Source organism: Brienomyrus brachyistius, chromosome 5 (assembly GCF_023856365.1).
Source record: "Brienomyrus brachyistius isolate T26 chromosome 5, BBRACH_0.4, whole genome shotgun sequence".
In the NCBI taxonomy this organism is placed as follows: Eukaryota; Metazoa; Chordata; class Actinopteri; order Osteoglossiformes; family Mormyridae; genus Brienomyrus; species Brienomyrus brachyistius.
In genome coordinates, this window is record NC_064537.1 from 9677624 (window position 1) to 9691360 (window position 13737).

General features: G+C 48.1%; 1 protein-coding gene across 4 annotated transcripts in view; it reads right to left on the minus strand.

Annotated features, from left to right (window-relative positions):
* Positions 1-12760, minus strand: part of LOC125742462 (microtubule-associated serine/threonine-protein kinase 1-like) — a 57443-nt gene extending 44683 nt beyond the window's left edge. For 3 of the 4 annotated variants that reach the window (XM_049014479.1, XM_049014481.1, XM_049014478.1), the window contains exons 1-2: positions 12621-12760; positions 6941-6972 (exon numbers count right to left, since the gene is read on the minus strand). In XM_049014479.1, the coding sequence (XP_048870436.1) occupies positions 6941-6972; positions 12621-12659 (71 nt within the window). In that variant the 5' untranslated portion in view covers positions 12660-12760. Of the gene's footprint in view, positions 1-3504; positions 3810-6940; positions 6973-12620 lie in introns of those variants that run through there. The other variant, XM_049014480.1, reaches the window with a different exon arrangement.
* Between the last annotated feature and the right edge of the window lie 977 nt (positions 12761-13737).

Genomic DNA, 13737 nt, shown 5'->3' on the forward strand with positions numbered 1-13737 from the left:
GACTACACCCTGAATAATGACACCGGTCCTGTCATACACACAGTGAGGACTACACCCTGAATAATGACACCGGTCCTGTCATACACACAGTGAGAACTACACCCTGAATAATGACACCGGTCCTGTCATACACACAGTGAGGACTACACCCTGAATAATGACACCGGCCCTGTCATACACACAGTGAGGACTACGCCCTGAATAATGACACCGGTCCTGTCATACAAAGAGTGAGAACTACACCCTGAATAATGACACTGGTCCTGTCATACACACAGTGAGAACTACACCCTGAATAATGACACCGGCCCTGTCATACACACAGTGAGAACTACACCATGAATAATGACACCGGCCCTGTCATACAAACAGTGAGAACTACACCCTGAATAATGACACCCACCATGTCATATGCACAGACATCCTAAGCCTCTTCTCTGTCTTCTGATTTAAACTGAGTCATGTCACCCTTTATAAATCAGTTTCCCGCTGCTTCCTAATAGTCCCATGCAGACAGACACATATGTGGAGAATCTGTGATTCATTATGTACAGGATCAGAGAGAAAGCAGCTGAGATCGTGCCTGGGGGAGCCATGATACACAGGGTGTCTGTGTCTAGTGTTGAGAATGGGTGGGGATGTGTGGGTGGGGGCGTTAAGTGCAGCAGACTCCTGTCACACACATGCTTGTTACTAGGCAACGTGACACAAGGGAGACACAAATGGAACTTCTGAAGCTTTACCAAGAATCTAGGAATTATCAGAGGACAGAGTGTCTGTGGGGGCAAAGACGGGTGGTTTGTGTATGAGATTCGGGAGTTACAGGATGTAAACTGATAGGTTAACTAAGGAGACAACTTACTCAGTCTTATGTAGTCCATTTCCAAGTATCACTGTTTTCCTTGCTCATGGGATTTTTACTTACACAAAAATGTTCTGAGGGCAGAATGAAAAATGATTAATTTAGAGAGATAACCAATCAGATTGTAGAGGAGGTAGGTCCAAGCAACTAGAGGAGGTGGAATCAACCAATCAGATGTCTTGGTCCCACCCCATCTAGCTGCTTGGAACCACCTCCTCTACAATATAATTGGTTGTCTCTCTGAACCAATCATTATTTGTTCTGCCCTCAGAACATTTTTGTGTAAGTAAAACTCCCACGACTGATTTCCTCACCCTGATCGGTGCATCTCTCCTAAGGCAGTTTCAATCTGCTTCAGATCGAATGCCTTACCCTTCTTTGAAATGTTCGCCTACAAGCCCCACATTCACATAAGGGAGCCCCTGGCCCCCGGAGCCCGAGTCCCTGGAGGGGCCTCTGCAAACCTACTGGCCCCAAGGAGGCCCCCATTATGAACACGTCCTTCCCATTTGACATTCATCAGACATCTGGGATGCCACGCTCAGGGGTGACTGCCACCGGCTACCCCCTCACCACCCCATCGTGCCAGAACAATGCCATGCAATGCAAGTATGAGTTTGACCCAGTTTAATGGCTGCCAACTGAGCCGGCAATATAAAAATGCTGACTAATTCAGCAGTCCAAGAAACATCCAACGACCATGTGGCAAGTTGGATGTAGGTGGCCTGTCCACTAGACAGTGACATCTGTAAAAACATACAAAGACTGGAACACTGTCACTTAAGCTATATTTGTCCATAAAGGGGAAGCAATGCGAGTTCAACAGAATCATGTTTCTTTTTTCAATATTAATGCGACGGCAGGGGGTCTTAGGAAGCTGAAAACACAGCGAAGCAGCCCTGGAACGGTGCCTGCGACACGATGCCTGAAATCAGCCGTCGAGAGTTTGGGAGGGGGATTGTTGCTGACGTCGTATTTCCTTTGATTAGCTCACGCGGAATCCGGAATCGTGCACAGAACCCGCCCTGAAACAGATATAAGGCTTAAAAAAAAACAAAACGATTCCTCATTTCCGACCGATTTTGCCACCGCTTCTGGATCCCCAGGCCCCGCAATATGGCAGCCCCTAAAATTCTCTTTCAACCAAAGCCCACTTGGAGCTCCTCCTTCCCAACACCTGCCAAACCAGCCGTCTCTGAGGGGGAGAAGGGTTCGCTATCGAATTCCAAGCAGCACCATGAGGTTCAAACGGAAACAGAATCCATACATCTGGCCTAGTGCCTACCCTGCCCCCCCCCCCCCCCCCACCGGGATGTCGATACCAGCAGTCGCCCAAAAGGGCAGCTGATGTCCTTTTCTACGCTCAAGCCGAACGGCGGATCCGGGAGAGAGGCGGGCGTTTACCGCACATTCTATCTCCTGGGTGAAGAGAATTACACCTGAGTTCCACCAGAGACTGGGGAGTGACCCCCCCCCCCCCCCCCCCCCTTTAAGCACACGTGGCTGGCCAACAATAACGCTTCCCTAGAAAAGCTCAGCCATCCCAAAAAGAGAGGAGACAGACAGAATTGGGCAGGGGCAGAATGGGGGGGGGGGGCACAGATACAGCAAGACTGTAGTGCTGAGTGTGAGCTGGAGAAAGCAGAGGCCTCACATCACGGGCCACTTAACCCCCTGCCAGGCTCTCCTACGTGGGAGACACCAGCTGGGGCCCGTGACCTTCATCCATCACCTCCACCTCCATCATTCCGCAGGGGCTTTCCCACGAATGACTGAAACACGCATAACAACATGTCCGCACGCACACACTTCACAGTAACAGAAATGGTCCTCACTCCCTTACGGCCACTTGGGGTGAGAGCCGCTTACATTAGGGCGTCATAACTCAGCATTCAACTCCAGCTTTCTTACCCGCCTCTAGTTGTCGGGCTGAAACGTGGGTCCGGTCACCCACCCCACCCCCCAAAGTATAAGCTCCGGCCTGAATTGACCCCCCCCCCTCCCCCACAGACACACATACACAGAACCCCCCATCTCCTCAACTGGACACGCACAGGCAGGGTCCATGACAGAGCATTTACATCCCTCCGAACTCCCCAGCACACACTCCTCCGTATTCAAACAGATTCACGCATGGCGCATAAATAGCTCAGCCCCACCCCCCCACACACACACACACTGTAACTGTCTGCCTTTCGTGCTCCTAAAAGCTCATGGATTAAAGCTCATCATCAAACACACCGAATCAGGGCAGGATGTATTGAAGATGTGAAAAGGTAAACAATGGACACAACACACACACATACAAGTGGCTAACATGCATTCCTCCTCCCCCAGACGCCCTCAAACTTACAGCTGAGAATCACACAGACTGTTAACGGGGAGCCCGGAAAGCATTAACTTCAAACGCTCACGCGCTCGCTAAATATAAACGAGGGAAGTGAAAGGCAGAGGGGCAGAAGGTGGGAGCGGGAGGAGGAGAGAAAACCGGAGACGAGCAACTCGAGCATCGCGAATCGCGGATCGGCAGCACCTACAGATGTATCAGCTTGGGAGAAGAGGAAGGGAAAAGCGAGAGAGATAGAGGGGGAGAGAGAAACAGACAGAGAGAGAGTTCTGTCAGATGTTTTTTTTTTTGTTACCTTTTAGTGCGTCGGAACATTGTTGTAGCTGGAGAGGAAAACGTGACACTGAGAGACCGGGCATTGGCTACAGCCACGCACTGTCAAGACGAAGCAGGTTCAGCCCGAAATGGCATCGCAGGGCTCGCTCCCTCCTCCGACGCAGAGCCGAGTGTCTGTGTGTGTGTGTGTGTGTGTGTGTGTGTGTGTGTGTGAGCAGTAGCAAGGCTGTCAGCCTAAAACTGAGGGAAGCAAAGACTCAACCAGCCAGCCACTGCTTTCTGATGCGAAACGAAATTTACAAAAAAATACACAGAGTTCTGAGTCTGTTTTCCAGGCGAGCGTGCCAAGGCAGGAAGTACAGAGGGGGAGGTGAGGAAAAAAAAAATGACAGAGGGCCCGCCTGAGCGTGCCGGCATGCGCACACACGTCTGCGTGCCCCCCTGCGAGTCCCAGCCGATGTCAGACGCGAACCTGAGCACCGGGCGCAGGAGCCAACGAACACGCGAATGTGGCTGAGGAGGGAGGAGGAGAGTGGGCGAGAGCGCTGAGCCAGAAGAGAGAGAGCAAGGGAAGAAGAGCGAGGGAGAGAGAGAGAGAGAGAGAGAGAGAGAGAGGGAGGGAGGCTGGGAGAGGATTTGGGTGGGGTGAGCGAATGAGAGACCACAGGGATTATGGTCATGCTTGTTTTGCAGGTGGTGCTGATAACCGTCATCGGTGGGGGTGGGGGGTCGGGGGGGGGGTGTGTGTGGTACTGGCTGACTAGAAAGTCTGGTCAAAGCATCTAGTGCATTTTGGGTGGGGAAGTGAAACAGACTCAAGGAATAAAAAACAGAATTTGTTTCATTTTTAGAAAGAAATTTTGGCAGAAATTTGAATAGCTACTGATGTGAGACAAACTAGAGTTTTTCAACACTGCCACAATGGACTGTGGGTATTATATACACGTGAGATATACATATATATATACATATGTATATGAGCATGCATGCAGCAACTGGGATTAAACGTGTCTCCTGTGCTGAAACAGGGCAGCCCATACGTGTGGCGAAGCACTGGGCCGTAGCGCACAGACGCACTGAGAGCTACGTGACGCACCGGGCCCGAAGTGTGACGGACGCCCGCCTCGATGGCCGCCCAGGGGCTCGACCCTCTCCTTCCCCGTTTTAGCTGTGCCTGGCCATCTGTTTCCAAACACTGCCGCACGTAGCCGTGCTGCCTGGTGGCATCCGGGGGAAGGTGGGGGAGGGGGAGGCATCCGCTGCCTGGGCCGATGGCGCAGACACAGAGAGGATGGGGGCCTGTCCTGTCAACGGCCAGGTATTAACCAGCGACGTCGGCCACACAGTCAGAGGGCATCTGAATCTGATTACAACACTAATCCCCCACGTATCCCACGATCCCCCCAAACAAGGAGTAAGACAGATAAACACATAGAAGGTTATGCAGAGGGACAATGATTACACAATGCAAATGCTCTGTCTCGCAGTGATGGCATCTTATCATCTATTCTATTCATTATAAACTTAATTAATTAAGCAATCAAACACGGATACTCGATTTTTTTGCGAACCGCGCCACAGAACCTTAAATACATACAAATTTCTGCCTCCATTTCAGTTTGTGTAAAATAGCGAGTCTGTGTTGAGAACAACTAACACTGGGACACATATTAGGAGGAGAATGTGATGCTAATGATGGTGTGGAGAAGGAGCCTTCAGCGTAACACAAACGCAGTGCAACTCGTCACAAGCACCATAAACCCATGCCGTAACATGAATGCAGTGCAACCCATCAAAAGCACGATAAGCACATGCCCACACTCATTCCCAAGCACAACAGAGCCCCGTTTCTTTCCACAAAATCATGGCACCTTCAAAGAACTTCCAGGTCCCTGTTAATAAAAACAATTCCAAACTTCCCCCAAGATACAAAAAAATAGTTCAGCCACCAGAAGAGCGTGAAAACAGCAGTTTGGGATCCAGGTGCTGAGCAGACAAATAGAACAAGCAGGCAAGCTGTGATGGCTGACTAGATCTACCAGAGCTTGGCGACTCCAGCCAGGAGTTCAGCACCATGGCCAGGGACCAGTCCACTGTACATTCGTAAAGATGGGTCAAGCATTCTTCTAACATTAACAAAGACATGCCAAAGAGACTGGGCTTTGCAGGGTATCTGTACTGACTCAGACCTAGAGAATGAGCCAAGTATGTCACCTGTATTGACCAAGACAAAGAAAATGATCAAAAGCAGGTTACCTGCACTGACCGAGACCTAGTGAATGATACAAGCAAAACCTAGATAATGAGCCAGCAGGTTATATAAATCATTTGTTTGCCATTTGAACAAGTGCATCGGAATGTTTGTTTTCGTCTACTCCATATCTGCTCTACATAGCTTGGGGGGTCAATGTACAGGGTCAGCCAATGCACGGCGCCCTGGAGCTGGAGGTTAAGGACCTTCCTCAAGGGCCCAAGAACATGTGACTATTCTGTTGAAGCTGTGGCTCAAGCCGGCGATCAACAGGCACAGAGACTTAGCCCGCTGAGTCACTTACCACCCCTTTACCTGTGTTGACTAAGACCTACAGCTAAGCCCTACCACAGACTATGGTGCTCTATACATGCAGTGCAGGTGCTTAATGTGGATGGACTCAATCGTCACGTGGTCACTCTTCCATCTTCCAAAGGCTTATACAGAGAGGGCCCTGGGGGAGCCTGAAGTCCATCCCAGGCAACAATGCCAGAGAGAAGGGCTACACCCTGAGCCAGCGCAAGGAAACCAAGGCTTTTCATAGTAAGAGATTGCCTAGCGATGACCAAACAAAGGTTCATGAACCATTTGTTGTATTTCTTCCTCAGTAGAATGTGTTCTTGGCTTACTTTGGGGAATGTTGTGAGCTGTTTTTTAGCTGTTTTTGTTTTTAAACAGATAGCACCATCTAGTGGGGTCAAAAAATACAGCGAGTGGTTCAAGAAGCTCCATTTAGCCATCATTATTACCTTTCTTCTAATACCTGCTACATTATCATTCCAATTATGTTTACAACTTCAGCAGAATTTATGAATTTACTATTATTAATTATAAATACAATTAATTGATATTCATTTAAATTTGAATGAAATATACCATACACTAACACAATTACACCATTTCACGATTCTGCTTTAATTGTAGAATGTATTAATTATTTACAAATTTCCGGTTTTCCGTTCCATTAGTTGACTGCACCCTTAGTGTTAATTGAAATTAAAATACACTTCCTGTCACCTGTTTCGCTGATGTTGTCTCCAGGAGCTACTGTCTCGTAGGTGGAGTTTAATTACTAAAAGGGCAACAGACTAACCAACCTTTTTTCAAAAATAACAATGCAAAAATAAAATATGTGCAAACAACACAACACACATTCCGGCATGTTCTACAAACCCAGCAATTGGGAGGGGGAAACGATACACACCTGCTGCTTTTCCGGGGGAGGGGGAGATCCTTCTGAAAGAGAGGAAGAGGACAAAGTTACCAGGATGCCCACAACGAAGATTTGGAGATGGACACCCCATTGAAAGAAATCCCAGGAGAGCCCAGCGGTCAGGGAGGAACAGCGAGCACGTGGTTCAGAACTGTGATGTAACACCAACCAGGTCGTGAGGTTCCAGTGCTGGGGTCTACAGTACGCCACAGTTTAACCACATCTCTGTTCATAAGAGACCCACGTCTTAACATCTAATGACTGGGGAGATGTCCCACAAAACAGGACTTAAGCCAAATGTCTTGATCGTCCAATAATAAGCTAATAATTAGCTAAGTAGTAGTCCTATTGGACAATCATGACTTCTAACCTAAGTTAACCCAGTTGACTGAGAAATCCTGCTTTGTGCCCCCAAACTCGACACCAAATGCAACAATATAAATTGTATCAAACTTTACTATTATCAAAATTATTATGATTTATTATAAGACTCATGGCCTCACACCTCCAGGTCTGGAGCCATTGTTGTCTCTCTATGTGTGGAGTCTGTATGTCCACATATCCATGTGCATGTCCATGGTTAGGGGATCAGGCATCCCTAAACTGCCCCCCAGTGTATGGGCACCTTGCTATGCACTGGTTTCCAGCATGATGTACACAGATTAAGGTTTTTTTGTGACATTTGGTCATCAGTGTGTAACTACATGTATCTTCCTCCAATGAACAAAACTCTGCTTCTTCCGGATAACATGCCAGCTCGCTGCCCGCCTGCACCAGCATGTGATCTGCCCTTTCCAGTTTCACACTTATCATCCTCAAAAACCTCCCGTGCAAAACACTGCCGTTCAAGAGTGCCGTACTACTCCTGACTGTAAATGCATCTTCAGTTCCTTACAGCAGAGCGGGACATTTGGGTCACGTCCCCAAAACAGCGAGCGGGTCGACCGCACAACCAGGGACGCCTCACAGACTCCACCTGCACCAAAAAAACCCATCGTTTGTCTGTCTCTCCTTACAACAGGACCGTATGTTAAAATATCATTTTTGGCATTATGACCAAGAGATACAACCTCTCTGTCCCAGTGTGAAGTCAAGAAGCAAGTCTACTTCCTCAAGGACTCCTGATTCCTCTTCAAGGAATAAGAGTCATTTACAGACAAGTAATCGTTTATGGATTTTCAAGACTGGACATTCGTTTCAGTATTATAGACATAAGCCGGCCCCGGTAGTGAGTGAGGTGACCTGTCAGTGATGGACAGCGCCATCTCTCTGCCAGAGGCAGGTCTTTCCTATTTCTTGACTGGAGTGTTTCTTGGAGCTCCTCGGTGTTAAATTAATACTCAAAATTCCCGTGAAAGATAGTCTACGTAAGAAGGATGAGGATGAGAGTGACTTCCGCACGCCAGAGGAATTCCCCAGCGAAGCGCAGCATGAAATTGATAACAGAGGTACCGTTAGCCCCCATTATCTCTGGGAACATATGACTGACCATCTTCTTGTTTTAAAGATACGACCACGAGAGAACAGCCCGACAGGTGGGTGAGAATATCCGACAATGAATCAAAGGCTGTGTTTACATTTCGTTTTAAAACTCATCGCGAGTTTTCAGATCGCAGACAGATAGAACAGACAGCGCTAAATACAACGACCACCAAGATGCACTGTGATCTGATCACTCAAAGCTCTTGCTGAGATGGTCTGGAGCGCAATTGACCACAAATCTTTTGTAGTGTAAATGCTAATGCGTCCTGATGTGTCCCAAACAAGGACTTTGCAATAACTGTGTGCGGAGCAGTAACGCGATCTGAACACAAGCGGTCAGCTGGACACCATCGCATGATAGATACAGGTGTGAACGGCGAAGGGTCTCAGCTGTCTACTTGTGGTCCGATCTCCCAAGTTGCATTTTAAAACCAAGTGTAAACAGGACCAAAGTCACTCAAATCCATCCATCCATCTTCCACTGATCTAGTGCAAGGTCACTATGGGACTGTTGCCCATCCCAGGAAGTACGGAGCATGAGGCAGGGGTGTCAGTCCATCACAGAACACAAACACACACACATACACAATGGGCAATTTAGTGACAGCAAACTGCCAACACATGTAATTTCAGACTGCGAGGGGAAACCGGAATCAGCTCCGTATTTACTGGGAACGTACCAACTCCAGACACACGGAGCAGAGGTCAGGACAATCAGATTCATCCCCCCGGAGGTGTAAGGGTACAGTGCTAACTTGAGCCACCATGGCACCCTACAAATACCCATGAATGAATGTTACATTTCTATAGCACTCTTCAGGACACCCAAAGTGCTTCACAGAAGCAATGGGGAGCCACTTAAACCCATACCACTTTGGATAACCCACCTGGATGGCGTGATAGCAGCCATTCTGCACCAGGACGCTCAACACACAGTAGCTAAGGTGGTGAAGGGGCAGGAGAACCGATTAGGTATAAGGAGTGATTGGGAGGCCAGATTTGATAAGCCCAGTGTGGGATATCGGGGCATCGGGGTTTCTCTTTCGACAGATGCCCAGGGATCTTTTATGACCTCAGAAAGTGAGAACCTTGGTTTTATGTTTCATCCATATGATGGCACCATTTTTACAGCACAGCCGCAATATTTACACTTGATGCTCATGATCGCCTCTTTTAGCCTGAATTCTTTCTGACCAGGACGCTCGTCTTCACTTCTACTTTTCCGCTCTTCGGGAAGAAGCACCATTATCGTTTGCCCAGGTGACCTTGGATCATCCCTGTCTGCTAAATCAGCCGCTTGGTCCCTCTGAGACGGAACAAGCATCAGGACAGCTGACAGACTGCTGCCCGTCCACCAGCAGACGACTCCCCGAGGCGTCAAAGGCCAGAGTTTCGTTTTCTCTGAGCGCGCCAACAGCCAGCGTGTCAGTTTACTGCCGATAATAAGCCACGCCCACTCACACGAGCAGCCAATGTGAATCAGTTTCAGGTTATTCGCCCTGAATTCGGAGAAAAATAGTGACTCTTCTGCATTTACCATAACGGACAAAAAATAAACCAGACTGGGAGTGTCCCGGTTAAAGCACCGATACGAGTCCTTAGGAGTCACAGTAAATTATCCTGGTTTTGAACCATAAGCCCTTGAAGGTGCTCCACACAAAAGCAACAGCCAACAAAATAATCTACTGGGCTCAAAGGCAAAAATAACTCATTTAAAAACCAGTCAAGACACAGAAATTTAAATGACACATGCTAATTACCACTAGAGTCTAGCTTCAATACCCCTGAGTGTTCTGCTATGTTTGGTACAAAAAAATTCTAACATATAAATAAAAGATGGCGTAGCATTATAATCCAAAGCATATAACAGCATAACTTAGTTAGATAAGAGGCAGCATTTAGAGGCAGCATTTAGAGGCAGTAAATTCAGCGCGGCATTCGCATAGATCCCTGCAACGCCGGCTAATTTCACTTTGCAGAAAATGCGAATGTTAAAACTCGCAAAGAAAGGCCCACATTGAGAGAGCTGGGCTGCTGACCAGAACTCTGCTGGTTCTAGCCCCGGAAAGGTGCGCTGCGGCCGTCTGCCCTGGGGGAAGAAGCCGCTCTTCCACGGACGTCTGACCCTGCAAACAGACCTGCCGTGAGCTGTTTCTCTGGGTCAGGCTGGGTGGGATGAGGCGATGCTGGCATGACAAGGGCAAACGGAGGCTGGAAGGAAGCATGTGGCTTGAAGAAGCATCGGCCATCCTATCGTCACTTTGTGAGAGAGGAGGAGCACTGGCCATGGACGAGGAATAGGAGCGGGGATAGTGATAGTGCACCCAGGGCAGGCCTGACGTGCCAGCGTCCCACCCCATTGGATGAGAGGGCATCGGAGGCGGGGCTTCTCTCTGCTCATGCGTGCCACTTACAGGGGGTTTCATCACACCTCCCTGTCCGCCATACTATCGCGCGAAGACTCCCTGCTCCCATTTCCCCTCCATGGTCGGTGCCCCTTTCACACAAAGCAAAGAACACGCCCAGCGAGAATCCCCCCTCCATCCCCAAAAGCGATAGGCGGGGGCGCTTTAATACACGAGCGTACCCAGGCCAAAGCCGGGGGCCACCGCTAAAAAGCAGCTTCAGCTAACTTTGATTAATAAAATTACTTCACAACTTTTACCATCGCCAACCCTCCCCCAGGTCAACAAATACACCACTTCAAAAATAGCAGGGAACAACCGCCATGGAACAACTTAAAAAGCCCAGGTACCTCTGACCACGCCAATGTGCCGACGGAAAATGCCGGCAAGAAGGATACAGACTAAAGTTTGGGACCGTTACCCTTTACCATGATCCAGAGGATGGCAGCATGCCAGTTTAAAATACCACCCCCTCCTCCCAGCACTTCCTAGCATTATAGTCCTTGAGTGGCTGCAGTGATTAGACAGAATGATAAATAGCGTCTCAAGCAGACGGGAAAGAGCAATGCTGCTGAGACGCTTCCTGAAAGGCAGAATGACTCAACTATTAACTGATACATGACTTCATGCACTCCGGCTCCTACATCCAGCAGAGGGAAAATGCGTCCTGCCAGTAAAGTTAATCATCTGGGCTATTTGCCCGGAGAGGAATATAACCCCGATCAAATTAGTGCAAATACGCGCAACAACGATGCAGAAATGTAGCATAAGCCGAACACTATAAAAAGGTGGCACCGTCGCGATTATAAGTCACAAAATCGGATTTTGCTGGAGGTACTGAAGACGGCAACATCTCGGCATGCCAGGGTTTCAACTGATCACCTCCCAAGAGCATCTTCATTGGCCCTTGTCTTGTCAACCCTGTTGGCTCCAGGGAACTTGATCTGGGCTTAAAAGGACACATTGATGGGAATCAGGGGTAGACATGTCTCTGAGCTACTGGCCCCCCAGTGCAGAAAGCGAGGCCACCACTGGCTTTCCCGCAGGCTGAAAGCCCCCCCAGTGAATTACGAATTATGCCTCTGATGCTTGGAGATCTAAAGACCCAGGCATACACGTGAGGCAGCGAAAGCCGGGGGATTGTGTTTCCCGGGGATTGTGTTACTCCAAACACGCCCCGTAATGGCACCGCGGCAGACGGCAGCTGCTATCCTCATCCACCCCGACATCCCTTCCCTAACTTCCCAACAACTGATCAATGCAGGCAGCAGTGTGGTCGAATAGGTACAGCGCCTCTATGAGCCAGGACAGACGGGACAGTCCCACGTAGGTCAGGGAGGGGTGGGTGTGGGGGAGGTGCACAAAAATTATTCAGGGTTTTTCATGCGAACTGACATTTTTGTTTAAAGTTACCTTTGAATTCTCAATTGCAGGGCGTCGGTGGTTAATTTGTTATACATTCAGTCTGCAAAACGTCTTTCGAATACGAAGATCATTTTTCGGACACATGGACTGCAATTAAATGTACATTTCATAGAATGCCATATTACATCAGTGACCTAATATTTCCCTTAGTTGTGCTCAAATTGTGCAATTTATCGACTGAAAGAACTATGAAAATCCACCTGCGTTTTGCACCAGGCACAGCCCATAGTGCCTCTGCATATGTCGTTTAAGGGTGTTAAAACAGTACATACAGTTAATCGTATAAATAAACTGGTTATAAAAGTTGGGAGGGTTGAACCTCATTTAACCATTGCGTGGCCGCGTTTGGGCATTCTCACCTGAAGCCGCCGTCGCCGAATAATCCCCGAGTCATCCATGCCGTGAGACGGGAACGATGGTCCAGGGACCCACCCTTCACAGCAAGGCTCCCGAGCGACTCTGCGGCATGCACCGGCCGCCCGGCTTCAGCGAAGTGGCCCAGCCCTGCCGTTCAAGCCCAGCCAAGACGGCACAGCGCAAACACGGACATACTGGCTACTGCTGAGAGAGCAACTCCGGCGAAAGGATCACGTCCCGATCGCCACCGATCGACTGCCAGAGGGACTCCAAACTAATGCAGATGCTCTTTTCCGCCGTGTTTAGTCATTCTCCATATAACGAACGTAATTATATTTCTTTCGATAACTATTCAATGTAATTCTGTGTACGCGGGCACGTTAGAATCGCTCGGGAAAATCTGTACATCTCCATCTTTTTAGCGCATCGAAAACGATCTTTTACGGTGACATCTCCGTTTGTGTGTCCTTATTTTGACATCATTTTACTTCAGGTTTTTTGCGACTTTCAGTTTCTTGTTAAGCTATATTCTATCGCTCCTACCGTTGCACAATTCTGAGGAGTTAGTGCTCGAGTCTGGACTACGATTAACCCAATTATTGAATATATATTACATTTTCACTTATTCTATAAATTATCTGCACTATTTTTTACAGTGAACCTGATATTTGTAATGGTTATCTTTAATAATGTATAATGTAATAATCGCAGAAATTTCTCAGGTGACCAGTTAAACATTTCAAAATCCACTTTCCGTCGACGAGAATGTATTTATTTTTGCTTTCCATTTAAGAGTACATGTTCCGTTTCAAGGCATTCCGGTTTTGGTTTAATAAGTCACACCTTGAAAATATAAATTACACGTGAATCCATTTTCCGCCTTGGAAAGCATATTATTATTACATCTGCTCAGCATAAAATAAATAATTCCTTTTTTCCCCTGAGAAAAATCAATCCGAAAAAGTCTATACTTTCACGTTTGATGTTACGCACACAGCCACGGTGGATACTGCATGATTATACGGAAACCGGTTCTGCTGTATCTTCCTCGATTATCCTGGAAATTATTTGCGACCCTGGTTCCGTTCAGTTCTTTTCAGGAAAAAAACAGAAACAGGT